The 23,980-nt window shown below is 30.8% G+C and overlaps 1 protein-coding gene across 1 annotated transcript in view; it reads right to left on the bottom strand.

The window, feature by feature from the left end:
• Positions 1 to 4,714: 4,714 nt before the first annotated feature.
• Positions 4,715 to 23,980, bottom strand: part of SI (sucrase-isomaltase) — an 84,485-nt gene continuing 65,219 nt past the window's right edge. Inside the window, exons 38-48 of the mRNA XM_039857313.1 lie at positions 21,764 to 21,897; positions 20,878 to 20,912; positions 20,676 to 20,792; positions 18,007 to 18,155; positions 15,330 to 15,414; positions 15,190 to 15,246; positions 14,468 to 14,592; positions 11,960 to 12,048; positions 7,949 to 7,998; positions 7,648 to 7,815; positions 4,715 to 4,833 (exon numbers count right to left, since the gene is read on the bottom strand). Coding sequence (XP_039713247.1) covers positions 4,765 to 4,833; positions 7,648 to 7,815; positions 7,949 to 7,998; positions 11,960 to 12,048; positions 14,468 to 14,592; positions 15,190 to 15,246; positions 15,330 to 15,414; positions 18,007 to 18,155; positions 20,676 to 20,792; positions 20,878 to 20,912; positions 21,764 to 21,897 — 1,078 coding nt within the window. The 3' untranslated portion in view covers positions 4,715 to 4,764. The remainder of the gene's footprint in view (positions 4,834 to 7,647; positions 7,816 to 7,948; positions 7,999 to 11,959; positions 12,049 to 14,467; positions 14,593 to 15,189; positions 15,247 to 15,329; positions 15,415 to 18,006; positions 18,156 to 20,675; positions 20,793 to 20,877; positions 20,913 to 21,763; positions 21,898 to 23,980) is intronic.

The raw sequence follows: 23,980 nt of genomic DNA, 5'->3' as shown, positions 1-23,980 counted from the left end.
GTCCTGTCTAAAACATCCACAGATATATCTGACTCACACCAAAAGGCCCTTGAAATTTGGTCCTGTGAAAAATATCCACATTTAGAAAATGCTCGATTCAAATAGCCTATAATGTTTATTTATATGTTTGGTTACAGGATTAATACATAAAAGTATTATCATGTTTTCTTACTCTAATAATTTAGTTGTGGCTGTGTTGCCAGTAATAACCCTTTATGCATTGGTAATGGCACATGGGATTAAATAAATGAGTTGGGGTTCAATCTTGCAGAATAACAGACCAGATGTCTCCATGAATATTTTGGACAGAACCAAATTTCAAGAGTTTTTTCAGGTGGACCACATGTCTCTATGATTGTTTTGGATAGGACCAAATATCTGTTAATCCATTAAGTTGAATAACATATTATTATATTAATTCCATCATCATATTTTACTTTTAATGAGGATACTAAAACATTTAAAATTATATAATGTGTGCCATGTATCTGTGGGTCACATTGTGACATCTCTTTGGTAGTGCTGCTTGAGATGTTACTATCATTAAACATGGAGTCTAAGACAGCAGCAGCCATTTTTATGCCAGCCTAAGGATGGGACCTGAAAGATGGAAAGAATATGGGTCCATGATATGTTAGCGTCAAGAAATTAGCCAACTCTACTTTTTGGACTTCTTATATGAGATAATTGCTTGAGCCAGTTTTAGTCAGGTGTTTTGTTCTTGGGAGCTGAAAACATTCTTAACAAAACAGATAGTCAAGGGAACAGACTAAAAAGAGTTATATAGTCAGAAATTAGTTATTTGAATATTTTTTTAATTGCAATGAAAGACCACGGTTAGTTTTTCTGTAGGGGGATTAATATGATCTGATTTATATTGAGGCAGTAAATGGATATTAGGTTCTACAAGAGGGTCAAACATTCTCAAATTCAGTCCTATTTCCTTACATTACTTGGATAGTATCTGTTACCAGTTACCATTTCTTCATCTGTTACATATTGCATTCTCCGTTTCCCCTTAATCTTACAAACTGAAAAATAATTCTATCATATTCTGTAGTTCATGCTCTGCTATCCTTTTATGTGTACAAGGGATATATTTGTTTCATATTTTATTTATTCGTGCTCTCCATTTTATTTCCATCCTCAATTCCATTCTTCTCTGTAGTCAAGTATTTACTTTCATGTATCGAAGTCTTTCCAATTCAGCTTCCTCATATTTCTCACCCAAGTGTCATTTTGTGAAAAATACATTTTATTTAGCATGAATTCATTTAAAAAATATTTACCTAAAAGTTTTGAGCAACATGTATGATTGTTTCTTATTTTATTTTACTTAGCATGATGGTTCTAAGCTCTACCCATGTTGCAATATGTAGAATCTTACTTTTTTCTTTCAAACTGATTTACAGTATTCCATCACATGCATACATATGACTTATTCCTCTATGAGTAATGAACATTCTTATAGTACGATTAGGGCCTAACTTTTGTTTGAATCCAATCTATCAAGTAAAATAATATTTTCCTTTTCCAAATACACATAAATGTTACAGATGGGAATAAGATTCAGTACAATTTATAAGTGGCTCCCATCCACCTAAGATGCTAGGAAGGAAAATGGGGAGATTCTATTATCAAAAATAAGAATTTTTTTCTAATTTCAACTAGAATTTGGAACATGGATAAGTTTGGGGGTATAGAAGACAGAATTTAAGATAGTTCTCATAATTATCACTTCCTGGTATTCATGCTTTTGTGTAATTTTCTCCCCTTGAGTGTGGAGAAATTACTCTAATCAACAGAATAAAGCAAAATTGATAGGACATAACTCCTGCGGTTATTTTACATGAAATTCTATACCACTACCAGACTTGCTTAGAGATTCCCCTTGTTGCCTTAACTAAGGGGCCATGTTAAGAAAGCATACATAGCAATGAATCGTGGGTGGCCTCTCAGAGGTGAGGGCCTGAAAATGAGCAAAAAGGCACGTCTTTAGTCCTACCGGTATAAGGAAACTAATTCTGACAACAATCAAAGTGTGCTTGAAAGTGTACTCTTCCCCAGTCTAGTCTGAAGATGAGAACATAATCCAACCAATCCCTTATAAGATTGCAGTCTTGTAAGACTCTCAGCAGAGGAGCCAGCTAAGTAATGGGCTGCCTCCTGACTCTTGCAAATGGTGATATAATGAATCTGAATTGTTTAAACTGCTAATTCCTTCTGGGAATTTATTATACAACAATAGAAAACTAACTTGGGAGAAGTTGTTTTGATGGATGAAAGTCCCCAATGTAAGTCTGTTCTTCCTTGCCCAGATAAGGGAAAATTAGTGTGTCTATTAGAGATGTATAAGGTGAAATAGCTATGGTATAGAGGCACAGATTGTCTCAGATTGTTTAGGAGAGACAAATATAGGAATCTAATCTTTACTTGGACAGCTACAAATAACTTACTATTCCTTCATAAAATGCATACTTATATGCATTTGCACATTTATACATAAAATATGACACTGAAAACTAAATACAATTGCTGTAGAAATAACCACATTGCACCAGTTGACTTTATATTTAAAGCTAATATATTTTAACTAATTTTGTCATGCAGACCAAAATTTCTTGTTAAAAGTGACTTAGGCCCTATAAATGGTGTTGTCGTTAGGAGCTCTACCAGGTCAGACACCATTTCTACGTCTTTGCTACCATAGTCAAAGTTGCTGCCTATTACTCAAAAACCACTGGAAATATATTCTTAGTCAAACAAAGATGGATTTATTGGTTCATTGCAAGGAGGGAGAGAAAAACTCAGGAAAACATTGAGTGTCTCAGTGACACAATGTTAGGGAGGTCTTGTGACAAAGTTTGGGCTTGTGTCATATAATTCAGGGGAAGTTTCAAGGAAGCATGACTTCGCTCTACATTGGGTTCTCTCAGAAAGGAAGACAATTTTATGACCGATTATAAGAATAATATTTTTCTTTTTTTCCAGAAGAAATAGAATAAGACTAAAGCTGTAATTGATAAAAAAGCAAGTCACTCATATTAGCCAAGAGAAGATAGTATCTGTTATTCTTGTGATCCGGAGAGTGTTTTCATTGTTTCCTGTCCTCAAAAATGATTAGGAGTTGTCTTGTTTTTGTCTTGTTCTATTGTTCCATTTTGTCTTGTTCCATTGTGGGTACCCTTGTCTGATGTTGATGTTCTGTAAAAATGTTTATTTTCAACAGAAAAACATCAAGCCTAACTTTTAGAGCCAAGCCAACTCCACGCTGAAAGTGGTCAATGATTAGTTTTTTCTTTCTCAGTAACAAGCAATGAATAAGCTTGTATATACTTGTGTGTGTTTGTGTGCGTGCACCTCTGTGAGAGTATCTCGAGGGTGGAACTCTGGGTCAAAGATAAGATACAAGTTTAATTTCATTGAATACTGCAAGATTGCCCTCCAAAAATGGCTGAACTCATTTAAAATCTTATCTGTAGTGACTGTGGATTCCTTGTCAGCACCTGATTTTATAATTTATAGTTTGTCAAATACCCTCAACTGCTATACTATTTCTTACAAGTACACTTAATTATTTATTATTATTATTACTACCATCATCATCATTACTGTCATCATTATCATCATTATTTTCCCATTTTTTGTATTCTGAGTTATGAATTAAATATTCCCTTATAATAATATTTCAATTATTAGGTAAAGAAGGAATTATACCAAATTACAGATATTAGTTGATTAAGTAAATTTAAAGCAACCAAAGTATTATACCATGATTTAGAGTCCTCTAATCTGAATGAATGACCTAAAATAATTTATTCAACTAAACAGAATAGACAAGAATATTTTTTTCTCCTAAATATAAAACAAAGCTAGAAAAAGAAATTTGGATTTCTGCTATGTACTGAATGTTTGTGTCCCTCCCAAATTTGTATGTTGAAATTCTAGTCCCCAATGTGATAATATTTGGATTGGAAATGGTACCTTTGAGAGATAATTAGGCCACGAGGGCTGAGTCCTCATGAATAGAATTAGTACCTTATAAGAGAGACATCAGAAGGATTGTGACCTTTTACTCTGCTCTTTGTTATATGAAGATACAATGAGAAGATGGCTGTCTGTAAACCAGGAAAAAGATCCTCACCACATACCAAATCTGTCAGCACCTTGATCTTGACCTTCTCAGACTCCAGAACTATGAGAAATAAAGGTCTATTATTTAAGTCACTCAGTCTATGGCAATTTGTTACAGCAACTCAAACTAAGATAATTTCCTTTAGAAAATAAAGAGAAAATTTTAATTTCGTATGCTTATATACATCTTATATTGTTTTTTAATTAAATGTACATACTAAGAAATAATTAAATCTGATGACAACTATTGGTACATAACTTAAATCTACTAAACGTTGAAGAAAATATTGTATAATTAAACAAAAATTTCAGTTAATTTTAAAAAATCATCTGTTTTAATTATATTTTAGTTAAACACATATATTTAGTAACTAACTAGTTTACAGTTTTAACATATTTAGCAAGGGTAACTAGAATTATTTTAATCCTACTGTATATGTTTAAAAAATTGAATCCAGGACACATTAATATAATAAAATTAGTATTCATTTTGACATAGACTGTGCAATAACTTTAGATAGATGTAATTATATTTTACATAAGAAACCAATGAAGAGGAAACATTATAAGTATGGTGAAACTTAAATCCAGATGTTATCTCCCTTTGGCAACTGGAATTGATCACAATCTTCATGACCAGGTGATCTCTATTGGTTGATCTATACTAACATTATTCACTGTCAGATCAATATTTAATATCTAAAAAAGAGTAAAATGACAATTAATTGTTTAATCAATCAGAAACATTTTTTAACAAAGACTATTTCCATAAATAAATGTTCTCCAAGTAAGCAAGATATGCTTTGTTTTTCTTTTTCGTTTGAATGAATTTTTATTTCGAAGTGTCTACAACCATTTTAACAATAATCTCACCCAATTCACCCATTATACAGATGATGAAAATAAGTCCCAGAGAGGTGGAGTGGTTTTCAAAAGACAGCGACAACTAAGACTACTTATTTCTATTATTTTACTCTTTCTCCATGAGTCCTACCTATGGAATTATTCATAATTATACGACATAAATCTTTATACTTCCCACACTCAAATATTATCTAGTCATTTTCACACAAAATTTAGATTAGAAATGTTTTCTTTTCCATCAATCTCAAAGAGCTTTATAATGCTGAAATTATTATCGATATCAATTTTGCATGTGTTACTTTCTCTCAATGGAGAGAATCTCAGTTAGACCATATAGGAACTAAGATTGGAGGTGACTTATTAAGCTATTATCGCCAATATCTGTAATATGATGATGTCATTAGACCTAACTATTGCTGCTTTGTCTCAAATACTCTCTGTGCTTTAGCTCAGAAAGTTTGAATTCAATCATCAAGTACGCAAAAGAAGATGAAGAGAATCAACATTTCTTGACTACTTACTGAGTACCAGACACACTTCTAGGGGCTTTATAAAATGTATTCTTCACTAAAGCACAGAGTCTTAGGATTTATTGCTAACATTTTATAGAAGAGTTTGAAAGGTAAAAATTAAATAATTTTCTTAATATTCATTAGCTAGGTTTGAAACTGACCAATCTCACACCAAAACCTAATCTAGTTCCTTTATACCAAAATGAAAAGCAATAAATACATTGCATAGCTTTTTAATACTGGCACAAAAGGCAACTAGGCATAATTGCTGCTAGGAAACTTTTATTTTAAAAATTGAACTGATAGAGCAATTAAATCATCCTTTGCATATAATTCCCACACCCATGGGTAAGGGCAATTAACTACTCTCTCCTACTCTCATTTATCTATAAAGGCTTAGGAAACAATAGGTACTCATAAAAATTTGTTTTATTTAAATGTACTTAGAAGAAACCACTTCATTGTTAATAAAGTTAATAGCTTCTTTTAAAATAACTGAAGTAATAAAACATTGTAAAAAATGTTATCTTAATACTTAAAATTCTTTGTGAACGTGTTTAAAAGCAGTGGAATGGACTTTTCTTTATAAGTGGTGTGTTTTTATGCTAAGTATTTGGTCAAAATAAACTTGAAATAATACTTTATATGTTAAAGTATTTAACACTGTTTAGCTAACTGTATGTAGTTTATTTTATAGTAAAAATTGTGAGCTTTATTTTTTACGATTGTAGTAGTAAATAAAGAGTAAGAAAATATATAAATCAAACCATACTTTTTTGATCTGCTGAACATTAGGCAGTTCAAAAAAATGATTTCTAAATGTTATCGGTAACCATTGATTATTTATTCCTAGAGAATTAATTGTTCTTTTTCAGGGACTGTTTCTTGGTCTGCCATATAAGACCACTAAATCAGTGATTCCCTTACATTAAAATTTAAAAACATTAAAATTTCAAAAAGAAAAAACATGAGTGTGAAACTATAGGTTATCAATTTTATTTTACCAAGGAAGGACATTAAATATACAAAACTCTAATTTCCCAACCTTGATACAATTTAAAGAAATAAAAGTATTTTAATGTCAAAGTAATAATTAAGATAGTTCCATATTCCGTATCTATTTCCATATTATAATTCTAGATAAATCTCACTTGACTACAAACCAGCAGTAAAAATAAGACAAGTGTTAAGTTTCAATGGGATAAAATCTCCCCTCAAGTGATATTCAGCTTTCATAACCTGTTAAGTCTGTGATTACCCAAGACCGTGTCCAAGACACAATTATTAGTTTTTCAGTTGAAGTCAATCAAATAAATGGCTATTGTGTAAGTTAAATTCATGTGAAGTGACTGGTTGATTAATAGCTAGTTACTTTATTCAACTTTAAACACAAACAGAGGTGTATACAAAGACTCATACAGTTTTAGCTGTGCAGATGTAGCCTTAAATTTGTATCAAACAATTATAACAGCTGATTTATAGAATACATGTTTTTTGAAATCTACTTTTACAGAAGACAAATTTACAGAATTTAGGATTAGAAGGAGCTTAAGAGATTGTTTACTTGCATGTTATTATTTAATTGGAAAGAAAAAAATGCCTAAAGTTATTTGTTCAAAATAAAAAGCTAATTATTGGCAGCAATGAGACTTTAACATAAGAATTCTGACTCCTTGTTTAACCTATGAATTATACCCTCATACACCTGAGTGTTAAATTATTCATGAGTGCTAATAGATAATTCTATTAACTTTGCAAGGATTTTCAAATATATTTTATCTAAGATATATTAAAAATTGAAATGTGGACATTTTATTTTTGAAAAATATTAAATTTTGAGGCACTTTACCATATAGAGATGACAATGATTTACAGGTTTAAGGTAAATTTAATCTTGCTTTAATTATATCAAGACAATTTTAAAATAGATGCTATTAGGTTGATTTGTATGACAGCTTATCCAGAATTATATTATGGAAATAGATATGGAAATTTAATGAAAATAAATAAACAAGAAAAGTTATAGTAGAACTATAATTGTCTCTCTTTTTTTTTTTTTTTAGGGCTTAGAAATTGAAGACATCTATGTAGACATTTTGAATAGCTTCATTAAAATTTTTTTTCTTATGTCACTTACCTCCTTTGTTGGTTCCGAAGTAAAATTAAGTGACTCTTGATTTCCATTATATATGAGATTAACCTCATTAACAGTTGTTGTTCCTATCCCCCATACATTGATAAATCCGAGCCTCATTTCATCTGTGTTTACATAACCACTTTTCAATATAGTGCTTGTCAAGGTGGTCTACAAAGACAAAGAAATAATTTAAATCTGTCATTTGAAAGAACAATGAAATCTTTTAAAAAATATATATGGCATAAAACTTCCAATATTATTTAGCACAATTTCATATAAATGATCTGATATGAATACATACCTTATTTAAATTAAATTGTACTGAGAAATATAGTTCTCTTTCATAGGTATCTATAAAGAAAAAAAAGTGATATATTTATATTTCCAAAGAAGAACAGTAAATACTAATATATTTTGCTTCTCTTTCCCAGTGTAAAGGTATCAAAACCATCAATGCAGATCTAATTTTTTTTGTTTATTTAATTTGTTCAAACACAGCCCAAGAGAACATTAAAATATGAAAGATGAGTCACCAAGGAAGGTTCTAGAAGGACAGGGTAGGCAATAAAATAACATTTGTAAAGAAAAATGAACATGTTGGCAACTTATTTTAGTGTCATTTAAAAAAATATGTAACTTTGAGATTATTACAGGTCAACTGTATTCAAACTGATCAAACATAGGGTTTATCTCTATCTAAAATATAATCTTGCCATATTTTAAAGGCATTTAAAAATAATCTTACAACTATAATATATTAAGTGCTTACTTTTTGTCAAATTCTAAGTACTTTATCACACTACTTTGAAATATGTATTATTATTGTTCCCACTGTACAGAAAAGTGAGCCTCAAATAAATTAAATAAATGGCCAAAAGTGAAACAACAAATTACAGATCCTCCTTGAGTTAAAATGGGGTGACATCTCAATAAACCCATCAGAAGTTAAAAATATAGTAAATCAAAAATGTATTTAATACATCTAAAACTATAAACATCATAGCTTAGCCTATCCTACCTTAAACATGCTCAGAATACTTACATTAGCCTTTTGAGATTAGTTGGGCAAAATCATCTAACACAAAGCTTATTTTATAATAAAGTTGAATATTTAATTCATTGAATACACATAGAAAACACAAAACACGATATCACGAAAACGCTGACAACATAGTACCCTGCAGAGTATTGGCTATTTACTGTCACAATTGTATGTGCTAACTGGGAGCTGCAGCTCGCTGCCACTGCCTAACATGAGTATCACCCAGAAAAAATCAAAATTCAAAATTTGAAGTGCCATTTCTACTGAATGTGTATCACTTTTGCACCATTGTAAAGTCAAAAAATTCTAAATCAAGCCATCATTAAGTCAGGGATCACGTGCATTATCAAAGACTAGAATCAAGGCTAGTTTTCCCTGACTTCTAAGATTATGTTCCTATGTAAAACTAAACTGAGTGAAAGACAGCAAGGCAAAATAGAGTCAAATGCATGATTGAAACGTGTTAGAATAACATTGAAAAAACAACATATTTTAATTCCCTTTTTCACTTATACATGCCAGGATTGTATTTATTCGTTCTCTGAAAAATTGGCTAATTTGAGATTAATTCTGCCTTTACTAAAATTAAATATTCTGTCTAAAATGTTTTTTCTCTCTATACTAATGTATACATGACTTATTACTTTTAATTTTTCAAATTTTTAAACTACAGTTGACAGTCAACATTATATTAATTAGGTGTATGGCATGATGGTTAAACATTTATGTAATTTACGAAGTGATCCCCTGATTAGTCTAGCACTATACGTAGTTATTATAATATTATCAACTATATTCCTTATGCTGTACTTTACATCCCCTTGACAATTTCAAAACTATCAATTTGGACTTCTTAATATCTTCACCTTTTTCATTTACCTCCCACCCCTGCTCTGGTGCCTGCTGAATCAGCCCTTTGAGTGTGTCATTTGTGGAGCTAATTGGGTGGTGTTCTGGTGTGGTGTAAAGCTGATCCTGGGGTGTTTTGATTCTGGGGCCTCTTGGGAGGGTCTCAGGTGCAGGCCTATGTCAGCCACTGCCTGTGCCCAGCCTGGAGCCACCTGGTAGGAGTTACAAAGCAATCTGTGGTTAGTAGCTACTTGTAGCTGGACTTGGAGCATCCCAGGAGAGAGGCTATGCTCTGAACCAAGGCAATCTGTGCATGCCATATTTAATATGCATTTTAAGGCAAAATAGTTTAGTTTTTAACTTTAAATACAGAATTATAACTTCAGTTTTTAAGGGCAACTTTTAAAGTATAGAACTCTGAGTTAAAAGAAAACAAGTGACAGCTAGTAGGAGGTTATAAGCAGTTTTGTTGTTATTTTTAATAAATAAGACAAAAATACTATGTATGACTTAGCGAAGGGTACACATATGTCTATTTTATTCGTATAAGTAGGATAAATTAACACTTTACTAAGCTACAAATTTGTTAGCTAGAATGGTCACAAATTACTTAATGTATACAAGTTTCAAAATAGTTTACTTTCATTTATCTTCAATTTTTTGGAAGAAAGAATATGTCGGCAAATAATAATATTTGATAAGATTTAAAAGAACTTAAAAGAGAATATAATTTAGATGGGTGCCTAGCAACTAGACTGGCAAGATTGCTGTGACAAAAAACTTCTTTGAAGATTCTAATCTAATAATTACAGAGACACTAAGCATTTGTTGTGTACTGTTACTGTTTACTCAAGAAATTACAGGGGATTTTTTGAAATCTTTATATATATTTAATTATAATAAATGTAGTGAGATTATAAAATATAACAAAAAAATAGATATAATTGATCAAGACCATTTGTTTTGCCTGTATGAAGAGATCATAGAAATATCTGAGTTATGCTCAGTTTCTTTCCAATGATTAGAAAAAAAAAAATCTGCCATAAAACTTCAGTAGGGTAAAGGTCATACCAAGTTCTTTCATCTATATCTTTATTTATTAGGAAGAGTTAGAGAAAAAATTCTTAAAGAAGCCGTCTTCCTTGCTGTTAGAAGGAATTTACTCAATTTATTGTGCAGTAAGATTCAAAGATCCCAAGACAAGGATGCAAATTATGCATACCTCAACTTTACACCCTATGAAATTATAGGCAAGTTTAAAGCGTATCCTGCTGGACCCAGGTAGAGAAGAAAGGCTGCAAACCCAGTAGAACCTCAGTTAGTGTGTTAATTAAAGTAAGGACTCTAAAAATATAGGATTTTAAAATTTAATTAATTGATTTTTCAACTTCTAAATCACAAAATACTTGGAAGAGTTTTCTTTTGAGTCTTGATTACTACTATATTATTCTTATATCAACTTTCTGATATACTTTATTTACTAATAGATTCTTATTTCTTATGGTTGTAGAATATTAACCATGATGTACCTGAAAAAAATGAAAGATATATGTCTTTGCTTTTAATGTAAAATCTCTCATCTGTGCATCATTTAAATTGTAGTGAAATGCCCCATGAGAACTTCAGCTCCATCCAGGTGTTAGTTTTATGACTAAGGTTTGTATGCAGAAAATGTTCATAGTTCTTATCCAATAGAGCTGGTACTGTAAACCTAATCCTCTACCAATATTTACTTAACAGCATAATAATCACCTGGAAACATTTTCTTCAAAGACAGATTCCTGGACCTCTTCCCAAATTAATAGAGTTTAGACGGGCCTCAGAATCTACATTCTTTACAAACCACCCCCAGGGGATTCTGATGACAAGGGTCAACAGAGTGTGCACTGCTAAAAGTTTAGCAGTTCAGTCTGGTCTTGAGGAAGAGCCATGGAATAAAAATAGGTTTAAGTCTGAATTCTGCTAATTTTCATGTCAATAATGGTAAATGTTAAAAATGAACAAACAAACAAAAAACAACACAACATAATAGCCAATAGAACAGAGACCAAACTTGAGTTTTATTTCTGGACTATCTCATGTTTTAGAGGCATCCTTAACCTCACACATATTGAGTCTCTATTATGTAAACACCACTGGGCTAGGTTCTGGGAGTGCAAAAATGACAGATATATAACCCTTGCTGATACAAATCTCTGGTTATTCAGACACTTACAATATAGATGAACTATATTTAGGATAAAAAGAAAGTCTTTAAATATTTGTAACACTGTTTGTTAAATTAATTCAAATATTTATTAAACTATTTTAGCTTTGGATAATATTCTATTTTTATTTAGCTTCCAAAATGTAGATAACATAAAAGTAATGTGATGATATGTATGTCATCAATTACATTTATTTACTAAGTGGAACACTTACCTATAGTCTCTCCATCATCCCAAAACAGAGATCCTTGTGCCATATGATTATCATCTGCGGCAACAATGAGCCTCATGTAATTTTGTCGACTAAGGGAAGAAATAGAATAACGTTTGTTAAATAAGTTTACAGAATAGCATATATCTTGTTATGATATGACATCCATATAAGTATGCAAGGGAACACAACTAAGAATATCAAGGAGAATGCAAACTTTTAGACAAAGAAAATAAAAACTCCCCTTTTTTATGATTTCATGAGAATGGTATAAACCTTAAAATCCTTGACATTTAATAAAAATATCATGCATGTATTTCGATCTCAAGGATTCACCTACTGTAATAAATCAGAATTGGCCTCATTTACAATAATTAAAACTGTATTAAGTTTATCGATATATTTATTCTTTCTGGTAATCTTGTCATTGACCATTAAACATGAAACTATTTTAATAGTTTTTTTTTTAATCTCATGTGTTAAGACTCTCACATTTCCATATATAAATCACTGAATTATCACTGGCAATTGTTAATAAGGATGTGGTTTGTAGTCAGCAAGTTATAAGTCCTATCTTTGGAATGGATACTCTCAAACTTGTGACTACATAGATCTGTTTGTACAAGCAAGTTGATTTGACAGCTTCTTATTGCTAAGGAAGGATTTCTCAGACAAATTATACTTAGCTATCTGCCTTTTCCAATCACAAATACCTAAGTTTGTACTGCCAAAGAAGTCTCCTAAAATATCCAGACTATCTAGAGTTTAAATCTTCATAGCAACTTAATATTTTCCATAAAAGCATGTTTTAACATGAATACACATACACATACATATGTATTTCAGTTTAGTTTACTGGGGTGAAAGATAAGTATATCTTATTAGCAACATTAAAAATCTGGTTTAACCCACAATCTTCTAATGCATTTTAAATCTGAGATTGAAAAGAATTTCATGGCTTGCATTTTCCTATATACCTAAACCTAATATCCAATATCCTATTTACTTTACTCCTACACATACACACAGAATAGCCTCCTTCTCGCTCATAACAAAAAGATTACTCAAGGAACAACTTACGAATAATTCCTTCCATGAAGCCCTCATTTTTCAGGTAAAATCATTTTTCTTATCTTTAATTGATGCCAGGGTAAACTATTGATAGAAATATATCTGGATAGTTCCAGAAAATAGAAAGAGATTATTCACACCAACTGGAGCTGTAAGCATGTAGATCACCAAGAGAGTAGAAACAGCATGAGAAGAGAGGAGAAAGAAGGACTAAGTCCTCTAGAATCTGAATGTCTAAGCCAGGAATTTAGGCAGTAAAAATAGAGACTCTATGACTGATATAAAAGATTCACTCTTACGTCAGTCACAGGAGACAAAGTGGACCCTTGATCCCTATAGATTGGACATATTGCTGAATGAGAGGGAGAGAATATCAGGTAGGGTATCCTGGGGCAAAGAAGAGAAGGTATTAGCAAAATAATAAATTATGAATGGTAATGGATAGAAAATCTGAGTTATCTTCCATCTTTATATAGGACAAGGCTACTGAGAAACACATGTGGATCTTCTGTGGACAGCAGTGGACTTAGTAGTTTGAAGGTGTAATGAAATCAATGAATATCTACATTTTCATAGACTAAAGTGAATCAGGGAATATTTCACGGGACTGGCAGAGGGAAGCAAAAAAGAGAACAGGTAAGAGGAAGGAAAGAGAAGTCCTCTAAGCAATATTTGGTTAAAGTTTTAAAAAAGGTTTATTTAAAAATCTTTTTTTCATGAAGTAATATTTCTTTCCTCATGTCATAGGTAGATGAAACAATGAACTTAGGTAAGCAGTCTTTCAAAATATATGACATTCACTTGTCAATATCTTTGTATATTTATACAGAGGACATTAAGGTTTAGTTGGTATATTATTCTGTTAATCTTTCTAACTATGAGAGAATATCATGTTTGAAGACAATTTTCTATGAGACTTTCAAGTTTCTGTACATCTTACACGTAGAGGCGCTAAGAGTTTTTCTTCTGAACCATCTTTTAAAGGATGTTTTTAAAGTTAACAGTATTACAAGACAGAGTAGTATTTGTTTGTTTAATTAATTAAAAAAAATTACTGTCCAGCATAATAAAGATAATATCTCCCTTCAAAGCAAAGAATGGACAGGTTTGCTTATAGCCCAATATAAAAACTGGGTTTCCTTGAGTTGGAATTCTTTAGCTGTAACACAAACCTCCTGCATGTGCAGCATCTGCCTGGACCACTCCATGTCACACCCATGGGACTTGGGGGACAGGGAAAACTGAAGCTAACATAAAAGTCACATTTCTTGGTATGCCATGAGTAAGAAAGGTCTTTGCTTTTGACACAGCATCCATGAAACTGGCAGGCTAACTTGTATTCTTGGAAATAAGGTAGAATCTCAGACCCTTCCCAATTCTTGACAATTCTAGGTGATGTATCTCGAAATTTAATCTGAGCTCTGTAAACTTTTTGTTTACCTGTAAAATGTGTTTTGAGCAGGCTCTTGACATGGTAGGATGTAACCGCCACGGACATGCAGGTTTATTTTATATAAAGGAGCATCAAATTCATTAAATGTTCCTCTGACACCAATATCTTGGCCCTGAAAATCAGAGAGTTGGAAGGAAGAACAAAAACAGCAAGAAGTGGAATCATCAGCAATATTGCTACTTGAAGGACACATTTATAAAATCAAATGATACATTTTCAATTTTAAATAAAGACACAAATGTTTATTGAGAAAATCATATTTAAAACATATATTTAGTTCTTGGTTTATTGATAGCTTGAAAGTAATTTACCACTACCTCTTTTTGTGGTGCTCACATGCAGAAAATGTATGGGTTTTCGAAAGATCACAAAAGCTATTCCTGACGGCACATGCATTATTCTTGGAAGAAATGCATTACCATTAATGATCACTTTGTATATCCAGCAAAGGGCAATGACTTTTTGGTGTACAATGTATACTCTCCATGTTTATTTGGTAAAATAAATCAATGACTACATAATAAATGATGGCAGAATAAATTAATTCTCTTTCGCTATGTGTTGATTTAATTCAGCTATAATTAGCAAGAAATATCTGACTCTTTTAAGTGAAAAGTAAACCAAATATGTCATTAATGAAAATTAGTTTAGGATCAAACCATTACCCATTTCTATTTAGGCAATTCCCCAGAATTCATTAATTGCTTACCGTATGGTAATCAAACCACCGAGCATTAGGGACATAGCCTTGTACCGTGTAAGTATCCTGAAATTTAAAGATATAGTCATTAAAGACATATAAATTAGGAAAAAATTATTTTGTGAACAGAAATATGTGGTAGGACTTACAGGTTGTAATACAGGGGTAACCATAAATGCTGGGCCCCACAAGAACTGCTCAAATACATCCCAGGTTGGCTTCTCATTAAAGAACCTTGAAAAATATTTACAAATAATTAAATCAAAGAACTTTATCTTTTCTGGATAACATGAAATAAGTATTTAAATCACATTTTACTGTATGGACTTTTTGGATTAAAATGAAAACCAAACTATAAAACAAAAATAAAAACAATTTTATGACTTGGAATTTAAGGTGCAGCAGTACAATACTTTATGAGTAAATCTAGACTATGACTAAACTTCTGAAAAAATGCAGAGAATTATGATGGATGTGTAAGACAAACAGAATGAGAAATCTCCTTTACAGAGAACTCACAGAAGTACAAGTATTAACTTTTCTAGTAGAAAATCAACAAACTAGAAAGCAAAAATTATACACACCCTGGTATAGAATTGTGAGACAAGTGTGCTATAAGTATCTTTATTTGATAACTATGAAAAAAGTTTGCCTATCCTACTTGAATTAGAGCTCATTGAATAGCGGATTTATATGTCATTAAATGTTATTCTATATGTTATTCCAAATTTGAGATATAAATGGAAAAAATAAAATTTGTTTTTTATGGTTTGAGAATAGGCATTATTAAATGTCCACATTTCTCTTCTAATTAAAATGGAAGTGCGCAATGAGATACCACCTCATGCCTGTTAAAATGGCTATTATCAACAGGACAAGTAATAAATAATAAGTGTTGGAGAGGTAGCAGAGGAAAAGGAACCCTCATACACTTCTGGTGAGAATGTAAATTGGTACACCCACTATGAAAAATGGTATAGACGGTCCTCAAAAATTAGGAATAGAATTATGACCATAAGACCCATTAGGTCCCTTTTCTGGGACCTAATTCGAAAACAAAAAAATTCAAAAACATTTATCTGTAAAGATATATGCACCCCAATGTTCACTGTAGCATTATTCACGATGGCCAAGAATTGGAAACAAACAAAGTGTCCTTTGATAAATTATTGGATAAGATATTGTACATACATACAATGAAATATTACTGAGCTACAAGAAAAGATAAAATGGATGAGCCTTGAGATTATCATGCTAAGCAAAATAATTCAGACAGAAAAAGTTGAGAACCTTATGATTTCACTCATATGTGGGATATAAAACTGAAAGCAACAAACAAGACAAACAAGCAGAGACTCATGTACATAGACAACAGTTTAGTATTTACCAAATGGAAAGAGGAAAGGGAGAGGTAGATAGTGGGAAAGGGGGTCAAATATATGCTGATGAAAGGTAATTTAACTTTGGATGATGAACACACGATGCAATGAACATATGATGTATTGAATTGTACACTTGAAATCTATATATTTTATTAACCAATGTTATCTCAATAAATTCAATAAAATAAAATTTAAAAAATGGAAGTGAAAAACTTTGTGGGTTTTTTTTTTGTTCTTTTGTTTTTGTTTTGTTTTGTTTTACTCTAAACTTAGATTAATGCCAAGATGAACTGCTGAGTTTACTCTTCCCGAACTTCCAATGGATGTTAACACCCAGGCTTTCTCAATCAGATAAGAGTCTACACGGTTAATAATAATGTTTCTGGTTGGAGACTCAGTCCAGAACTAATACTCTAACTATTCTGGGAAGTCAATAGGGAAATGACAAAGAGGGAGAGACAAGAGATTAGTAAAATGTTACCAGAAATAAAGAAGGCATTATGGTTTAATAAAGCAAATAGAGAGGATAATTTGAAAATTTGAATCTAGAAAGAACTTAAAATTTTTTTTGAGAAAGCTAGATGTTTTATTAGAATAGAAGGCATATTGATCAACTTGTTATTTTGGTCATTTTTACCTTGGGTACTACTGTTTAATTGGAGTAGAATATGCTGTGTAGTTTTTTTGTTTTTTGTGTTTTTTTTTTACTGATCTATCAATAGTACAGTAAAACAAATCACCTTAATCAATTACTCTAATAATATATGGTACACAAGAAGCTAAGTATACTATGATTATTTCCATGTATTTTTTTTCTGTATTTTTGATCGAATGTGTGTGTGTGTGTGTGTGTTTTGTAACATTTACAATAAGAATTGGTTTGTATTTGTCTTAAAAATAAACTAGGCTAAAATTTTTCAACTATGATCCACAGAATAGAACTTCAAGACTTGACCAATATCAGTTTGAGCTTCAAGGAGTGAATCCGAAACAATTTTCTAAGGAGAATGTTAAAACCGCTCTAGGGTACCCCATTAGCACACCTCCAAGAAGAGGTGAAATGGACTTCTTCTGTCAGAAATTTATACATGATAGATTTGCTTAACTGCTGTAAACTTCAGTTAGTTCAGTCATAGTATTGAGATAATATTGTGTTAAAAACATTTTGAAAATACTCTATGTAAATCATTTAGAATAACACTTGGTATACAATAGTTATTCCTAAGAACAATAATTACTTCTTAATAACTGCTGTTTCATTTTCCAAGACATATATTAGTCTATTTGTTAGAAGATTTATTTATGAAAATATTTGTTAACCCAAAATGTATAATAAATAACAATGAAAATTTATAGTTTAAAATATTGTATATTGTACTTAACGGCATTTTTGATTTAATTAAATGAAAGCTATCTCTCTGTGGTAGGAAAAATTTGTACTTACTCATTCAAAAGAGGTCGAATAACAGTGCCACCATGAGCATGAATTTCATGCAGCTGTGTATAGAAGTAGGGCAATAAAGTGTATCTAATATTTAGAATATTCCTTGACATTTCAGAAAAAGTTTCATTCCAGGAAGGTGGATCTTGTCTCTGAAACAAACCAAATTGAAGTAGACGTTAACTTTTGTCTTTGTTTAAATTATTGTTTTCAAAATGTATTTGGGGAATAAAAAGTAAGGAATAATATTAATTTACTGTCATGTGCTATCTTCATAAAAATCTTATGCAATAGTATTTCTAGCTCTCACAATGGCGAGTGCATGCACAAGATTAACATTTTAATAAGAAAAATGCAAATTAAGCCCCTGAGTTGATTTAGTTAAGTGATCATATATAAAGAATAGTTCACATCTGAATGGGTGACAAATATGCTATCAATAACGATGATACTCAGTGTAGGGGTAAAAAGTTTAGGAAAGAAATGAAATGCTACACAAAAGTGGATTGAAATAGAGACATGCAGAGCTCATAGTGGAAACCCTGCACATTGTGTGTTCCCCTGAAAAAAGAATAAATTATGGTACAAAAGAATTAATAGTATAGTAGGCAGAGAAGACCTAATTAATGTTGGAAAAGAGAAAAGAACATGTCAAAGTCTGTCCAGAATACAAACTCCAGGTAAAAAAAGACTAAAACTGATACTGGAGACATTAAATGCCTGTTAAAAAATGTTGCATTAACTAGTTAAAAATAATACACAGTTAAAGCAATTAGTATCTTATATTTTAATTTGTACCAGGGGAACAAAACAAGGCTGCCACGTAACTCCAGAGGCAACACTTTCAATGTTTGTTGTTGTTGTTGTTGTTATTTCAGTTGATATCAACTGAAATAAGGCCCTTAACAGCTGTGTCATATCTATGAAGATAACAACTTTTCTAGATTTCAGGAGTAAGAATACTTGAATGATGACTGTTATTACTGGTATATGTAGTATTAGAATGGGCACAACCTTAAAAATTAAATGTTCCAAGAACTATTAAGCTGTATTTGATCACATTACTAGTTTCAAAGTCAAGTAAGAAGAGACAAAGATTGTAACTGTTGCTTATCAATTTCATTGATGTCATTTCAGTTTTAACATGTGGTTTTACAAGCATATAATTCTAAGCCATACATTCCTAAATTCAATTTTATTATCTCACAATTAAACTTAAGTTGAGGCTTCTGTTCTTTAGATTTTTATTTAGAAATTCTTCCTTAGTCTTTGCCGCCTCCATTTCATCTTCTCGAAAAACTCCTGCCACATTCCAATTTTAGGGTCTTTCACTTGTTCCCTCTCAAATGGAATTCTCTTCCCCCACATATTTACATGGTTGATCTTTCTTATTCAAGTCTGTGCTCTAATGCTAATTTCACTTTATCCGAGAGTACTTCCCTGAGTACCTCTTCTAAAATAGAACCCCCATAAATTTCTGTCACTTTAGCTTACTCATTTTCCTTTATATGCATTTATTTGTACATGAAATTTTATATAAATACATATATAAATATATAAAAATAAGTATAAATATAAATATATACATAATTATCTATTATCTCTTCCTTCCTATATTATATGAATCAGTAAGATAGGTTTTATAAATATTAGCTAGCAGATTCTCAATGAATACTTGTTGAATGAATCTCTGTTCAGGCTTCTATTGATATTGATTCATGCCCCACTCTCAATATTATAACTTTCTAAATTGCATTACTGACAAGTTTTCCTGTTAAAATATTTTTATTCCATCAAGTTATGTCTCTGTTGACCAACTTTCAAATATTTCCAAAATATGATCCCATTCTGTCTTCTTACCTTATGTAGATAATCATTTTTATTGTCTAAAATAAATCCTCTCCTCTTTTTTGCCTAAAATTTCCGGAGTGGCACAAAAATTTCAAGGACATGGTGAGCTCTACCATTCAATTACTATGGTTTTTAAGACCAGCTTTGTCTACAATCCTTCCGTGAAGTGCTTTTGATAATTTATCTTTCCTCTACATTTCTTACTGAAAGTCAACATCATAACATTTAGCACTTAGTTAAATACTGCCTCTAATTGTCCATATTTTCCATAATTTTAATATTGTCTCCCCTCTCATTCCAGTTCCTCCAGACAACTTAGTAAAAGTATATACTTGTGTTATGACACAGAACTAAGTTGTCATAATTCTCTTTTCCTTTTTCTCCCTTGATTTCTCAATTCATTGTTTTAACAATTGCCGTTTAAATCTCCCCATTTCTTGCATTGATGCTAATATTTAAAATGACTAAATGACTTTTCACTTTTAATTATTTAGTTTGTAGCTGATTTTCTTATTGTTCTGTTCCAGTTTGGAAGAAGTTCCAGAGGCAGTTTTTTGTTTTGTTTTGTTTTGTTTTGTTTTGTTTTGTTTTTCCCTAGCTACTCCCATATTATATAGAACAGCGTTATATATGCCAGCTAACAAGTCTTGAATCCAAAAGCATAAAGAATAACCCAAGTCAGAAAATTCTCAGAATGATGGACTTAAAGATCCTCAGTAAATGTACAGAGGTTCAGAGCATTCATCTGGAAATCAGCCAGGTAGGGTACTACTGTGGTTAGTGGAGTGAAAGGAAAGAGAGTAAATGCAGTAATTACGTACCCTAGTATTTGCAATATTGTGATTTCTTGAGTATGGATAAAATGCTCCAAGTTGCATCCAGCGGGCACAGAGCTGATATTCTGATTCATTGAAGAAACCACAAATATCTGCTCCCGTCTACAATACATTGTTACATTTAATTAATTTTAATAGTTTGTTTCTTAATATTTACAAGTTATGAAGATAAAATAGAGCTACTTACATATGATATACCAAAGAGACTAAATTCCATCATACCTAAAAAAAAAAAAAATAGGAAAAATTTTAGAAAGCTACTGTTTCATATATTTTGAATTTTTTATTTATAAAGATATTCCATTTCTAATACCAATATCTAATTCAATAAAACATTTTTCAAGTTATTCACATACTTTTCTATCATTTCTTATTATAATATTCATACTTTTTTTACTTTATAGTGTTAATGACACCCTTTCAAGATGACAATTTCTCTATAATAATGACAAGGCTCATCATTTGAAACAAATTGAATTATATTTATTAAATAAAATCCTCTGAGGAGTGATCACTTTGATAAAATAGGATGTATGTGATTTCTCAGCTTTTCTTTTAAAAAAATATTTCTGAACATTAATTGTTTTCTTTCAATCCTAATGTGAATAGTAAAGCATTTTTTGAGACTAGATCTGAAACAGAAAAGCATCCATTTCCCCTTTAAAATGATATATTTACTGTTTATTCAATCATCACTAGAAAACTCTTTCAAAAGTTTGAAATGTTTCATTCTTCAGCATCTCTGAGTAATTCTTATTCCCTAGAATCTAGAATCTCTACCCATTTTTATTAACTCTATATGTTATTTTTCCCAGCTCCTGCCTTTTCCAAACGGGAAACTGAGACAAAAGGAGATTAAATTATTTTCTCAAAATAAACTGATTGGATATCATTAGTTTCTACATGGCATCCTGCTTTCTGGACCACTGAATTTTTCATGGTGCTATTTGTTATAAATATAGTGCCAAAAGCATATTTCTGAGATGGACTTACAAAGTATGAACTAAAACCAGCAAAAGTGAACACTTAATAAAAAACTAAAAAGAATGAGAAAAATGGTGACTCTCACATACCAATGATGGATTTGTCCAAATTGTTCCAATTTGCATAGTTGTCTCCAAGCCAGTGTCCCACCCATCGTCCACTGCTAGGATATGTGGAACGAGAAATAACAATTCCTCTTTTCCCAGTTGTTTTATGCAATGCACTGATATAAGAGAAGAAAGATCTGTGAGTCTTCACACTAAGTATTTCCTTCAGATATTTCCATTTATAGACACGTCATTAAAAAAAAAAGGATTTTATTTACGTTGTCTCTTATTACAACTTTATATATAGCTCTTTATATGTAAGTCTTCTCTCACTATACTATAAAATCCTCACAGGCATGAAGGGTATCGTTCTTCCCTTCCAACATTTAGCAGAAGATATAACTAAGTAGCTTGCATTTATTGTTCAATAAATACAAGTTAAGTCAACTACTGGTATTATCAAATCAACCAACTAATAATTTTGTGAGTTTTTTGAATGAACTCATTTTATTCTACTTAAATTGTTCTCTTGAATAAAGCTCTGCACTCTATTGATTGTGTCAATCTTTCTCAATTATAACTTGTCAACACTTAATCTTCATATTACTCTGCAGAGAATCTTTGCTATAATACTGCCTGTTTTAGAGGCTAAAAAGAGCAAGGCTTTACTGTGTCTTAAAAAACGAAAGTAATTGTTCGGTTTCAAAAATGGAAGCTCTTCAAAGCCAGATCAAGAGAGTGAATTTTACAAATTAAGTTATTACTTTTTTTCTTTTTTCCCCTCCTCTCTCTTTGGAGAAGGACTTTTAAGAATTATTGTGCATTCTAAAGGCAAGAATAGCAAAACAGGGCAGTATTCTATATTATCTACATTTCTTCTTCTCTCTGATATTACATAAGAATATCTAAAAAAATATTCACTATTATATTAATTGGAAATTAAATGTTTATTTTTATATTACTCAAAATAACTTGTATATGAATAAGGACTACAAAACTATCTCAGGAGAAAACACTTCAATACCAATTAGGCAGACTTGACAATGCAGTAACACGCTATCAACCATATCTAATAATTTATTTCTTACAGCATAGACCAAAATGTTTGTACTGATGTGCTTATATGTTAAGCTTCTTCAATGAGACCTTGAGATTCTTTAGGTTAAAGACTTCATATTAATTTTTTTTTTTACCTCTTGCACATAATACAGTACTTGGCTTATAATAGTAGCTCAAGAAAATTTTGAATTAATGAATAAATAACTCAAACCAAAATTATAGGAAACTAAAAATGTTTTAAATAGACATAAGATGATATATTGAGCCATCTGCTGATAATAAAAACGATATCGTATTTGTTAACTTAAAATCTCCTACTTGTATGTATGTCTCTTTAAAAAGGTCATAACAGAAAACCATCTTCATTGTTTACCTTCTATAACAAATATAAAAGATCTAGTCGATTTAGGAGCATTAATATATTTGTTATATATCACATATATTTGCTGACATTTAACAAAAAATAAATGTCTATTTATAGAGAATAAAAGAATTGATAAATTTAAAATATATTAAAATATATATTCTAAATTTAATCTATAAACAAAATTAATTTTAACTATTCTAAAATTTTTTACAAAGATAGTGTTGCCACAAGTTCTTATTTTATTGACATGCAAGAAGTACATATTCTAAAAGGAATTTTTTCTGTTTGTCTTACTTTTGCAAAAATTCTTTACTGAGGCTTTAAAATAACAATTGAACATATGACTTGTTAGATTTCTGATTGAGAATAATTCTGCTTAAAGTATTTTCAAATAATTTTCTTAAGGGAAATCTAACCTCTTGCATTAGAATAACCTCTGTAACCCTTCACATAATATTTCTTATTTGAAAAATCACATTGCCACTAAAACTATAATTTAAAATCCCATCACTATACATATTTCCTAAATATTTCTGCATGTTCCAACTTTACAAATGGTTTAGTAACAATAAATTAAGTTGAATTTTAAGAAGCACTTTCAACCATAAGATAGTCTATCTTCTGTTGCCAGTTGACTCTGGAAAATTTATCTTATAGAAAGGATTTTAATGTTGTATTACAGAAGTATTTTTATTGGATGTTTGTAATAATCTACAAGAGTATTTTTTAAAAAGTATTAGAAAAATTATAAAATATATCTTAAATTATTGGCGAAAAGTCCTAAAAGAAAAAATGATTGTTTTTACAAAGCTATGCCTGTATATTTTAAAAGT

The sequence above is a fragment of the Pteropus medius genome, unplaced genomic scaffold (assembly GCF_902729225.1).
Source record: "Pteropus medius unplaced genomic scaffold, Ma_sr-lr_union100, whole genome shotgun sequence".
In the NCBI taxonomy this organism is placed as follows: domain Eukaryota; kingdom Metazoa; phylum Chordata; class Mammalia; order Chiroptera; family Pteropodidae; genus Pteropus; species Pteropus medius.
Note: the sequence above shows the minus strand (reverse complement) of the source record. Positions and strands in the feature narration are given on the sequence as shown.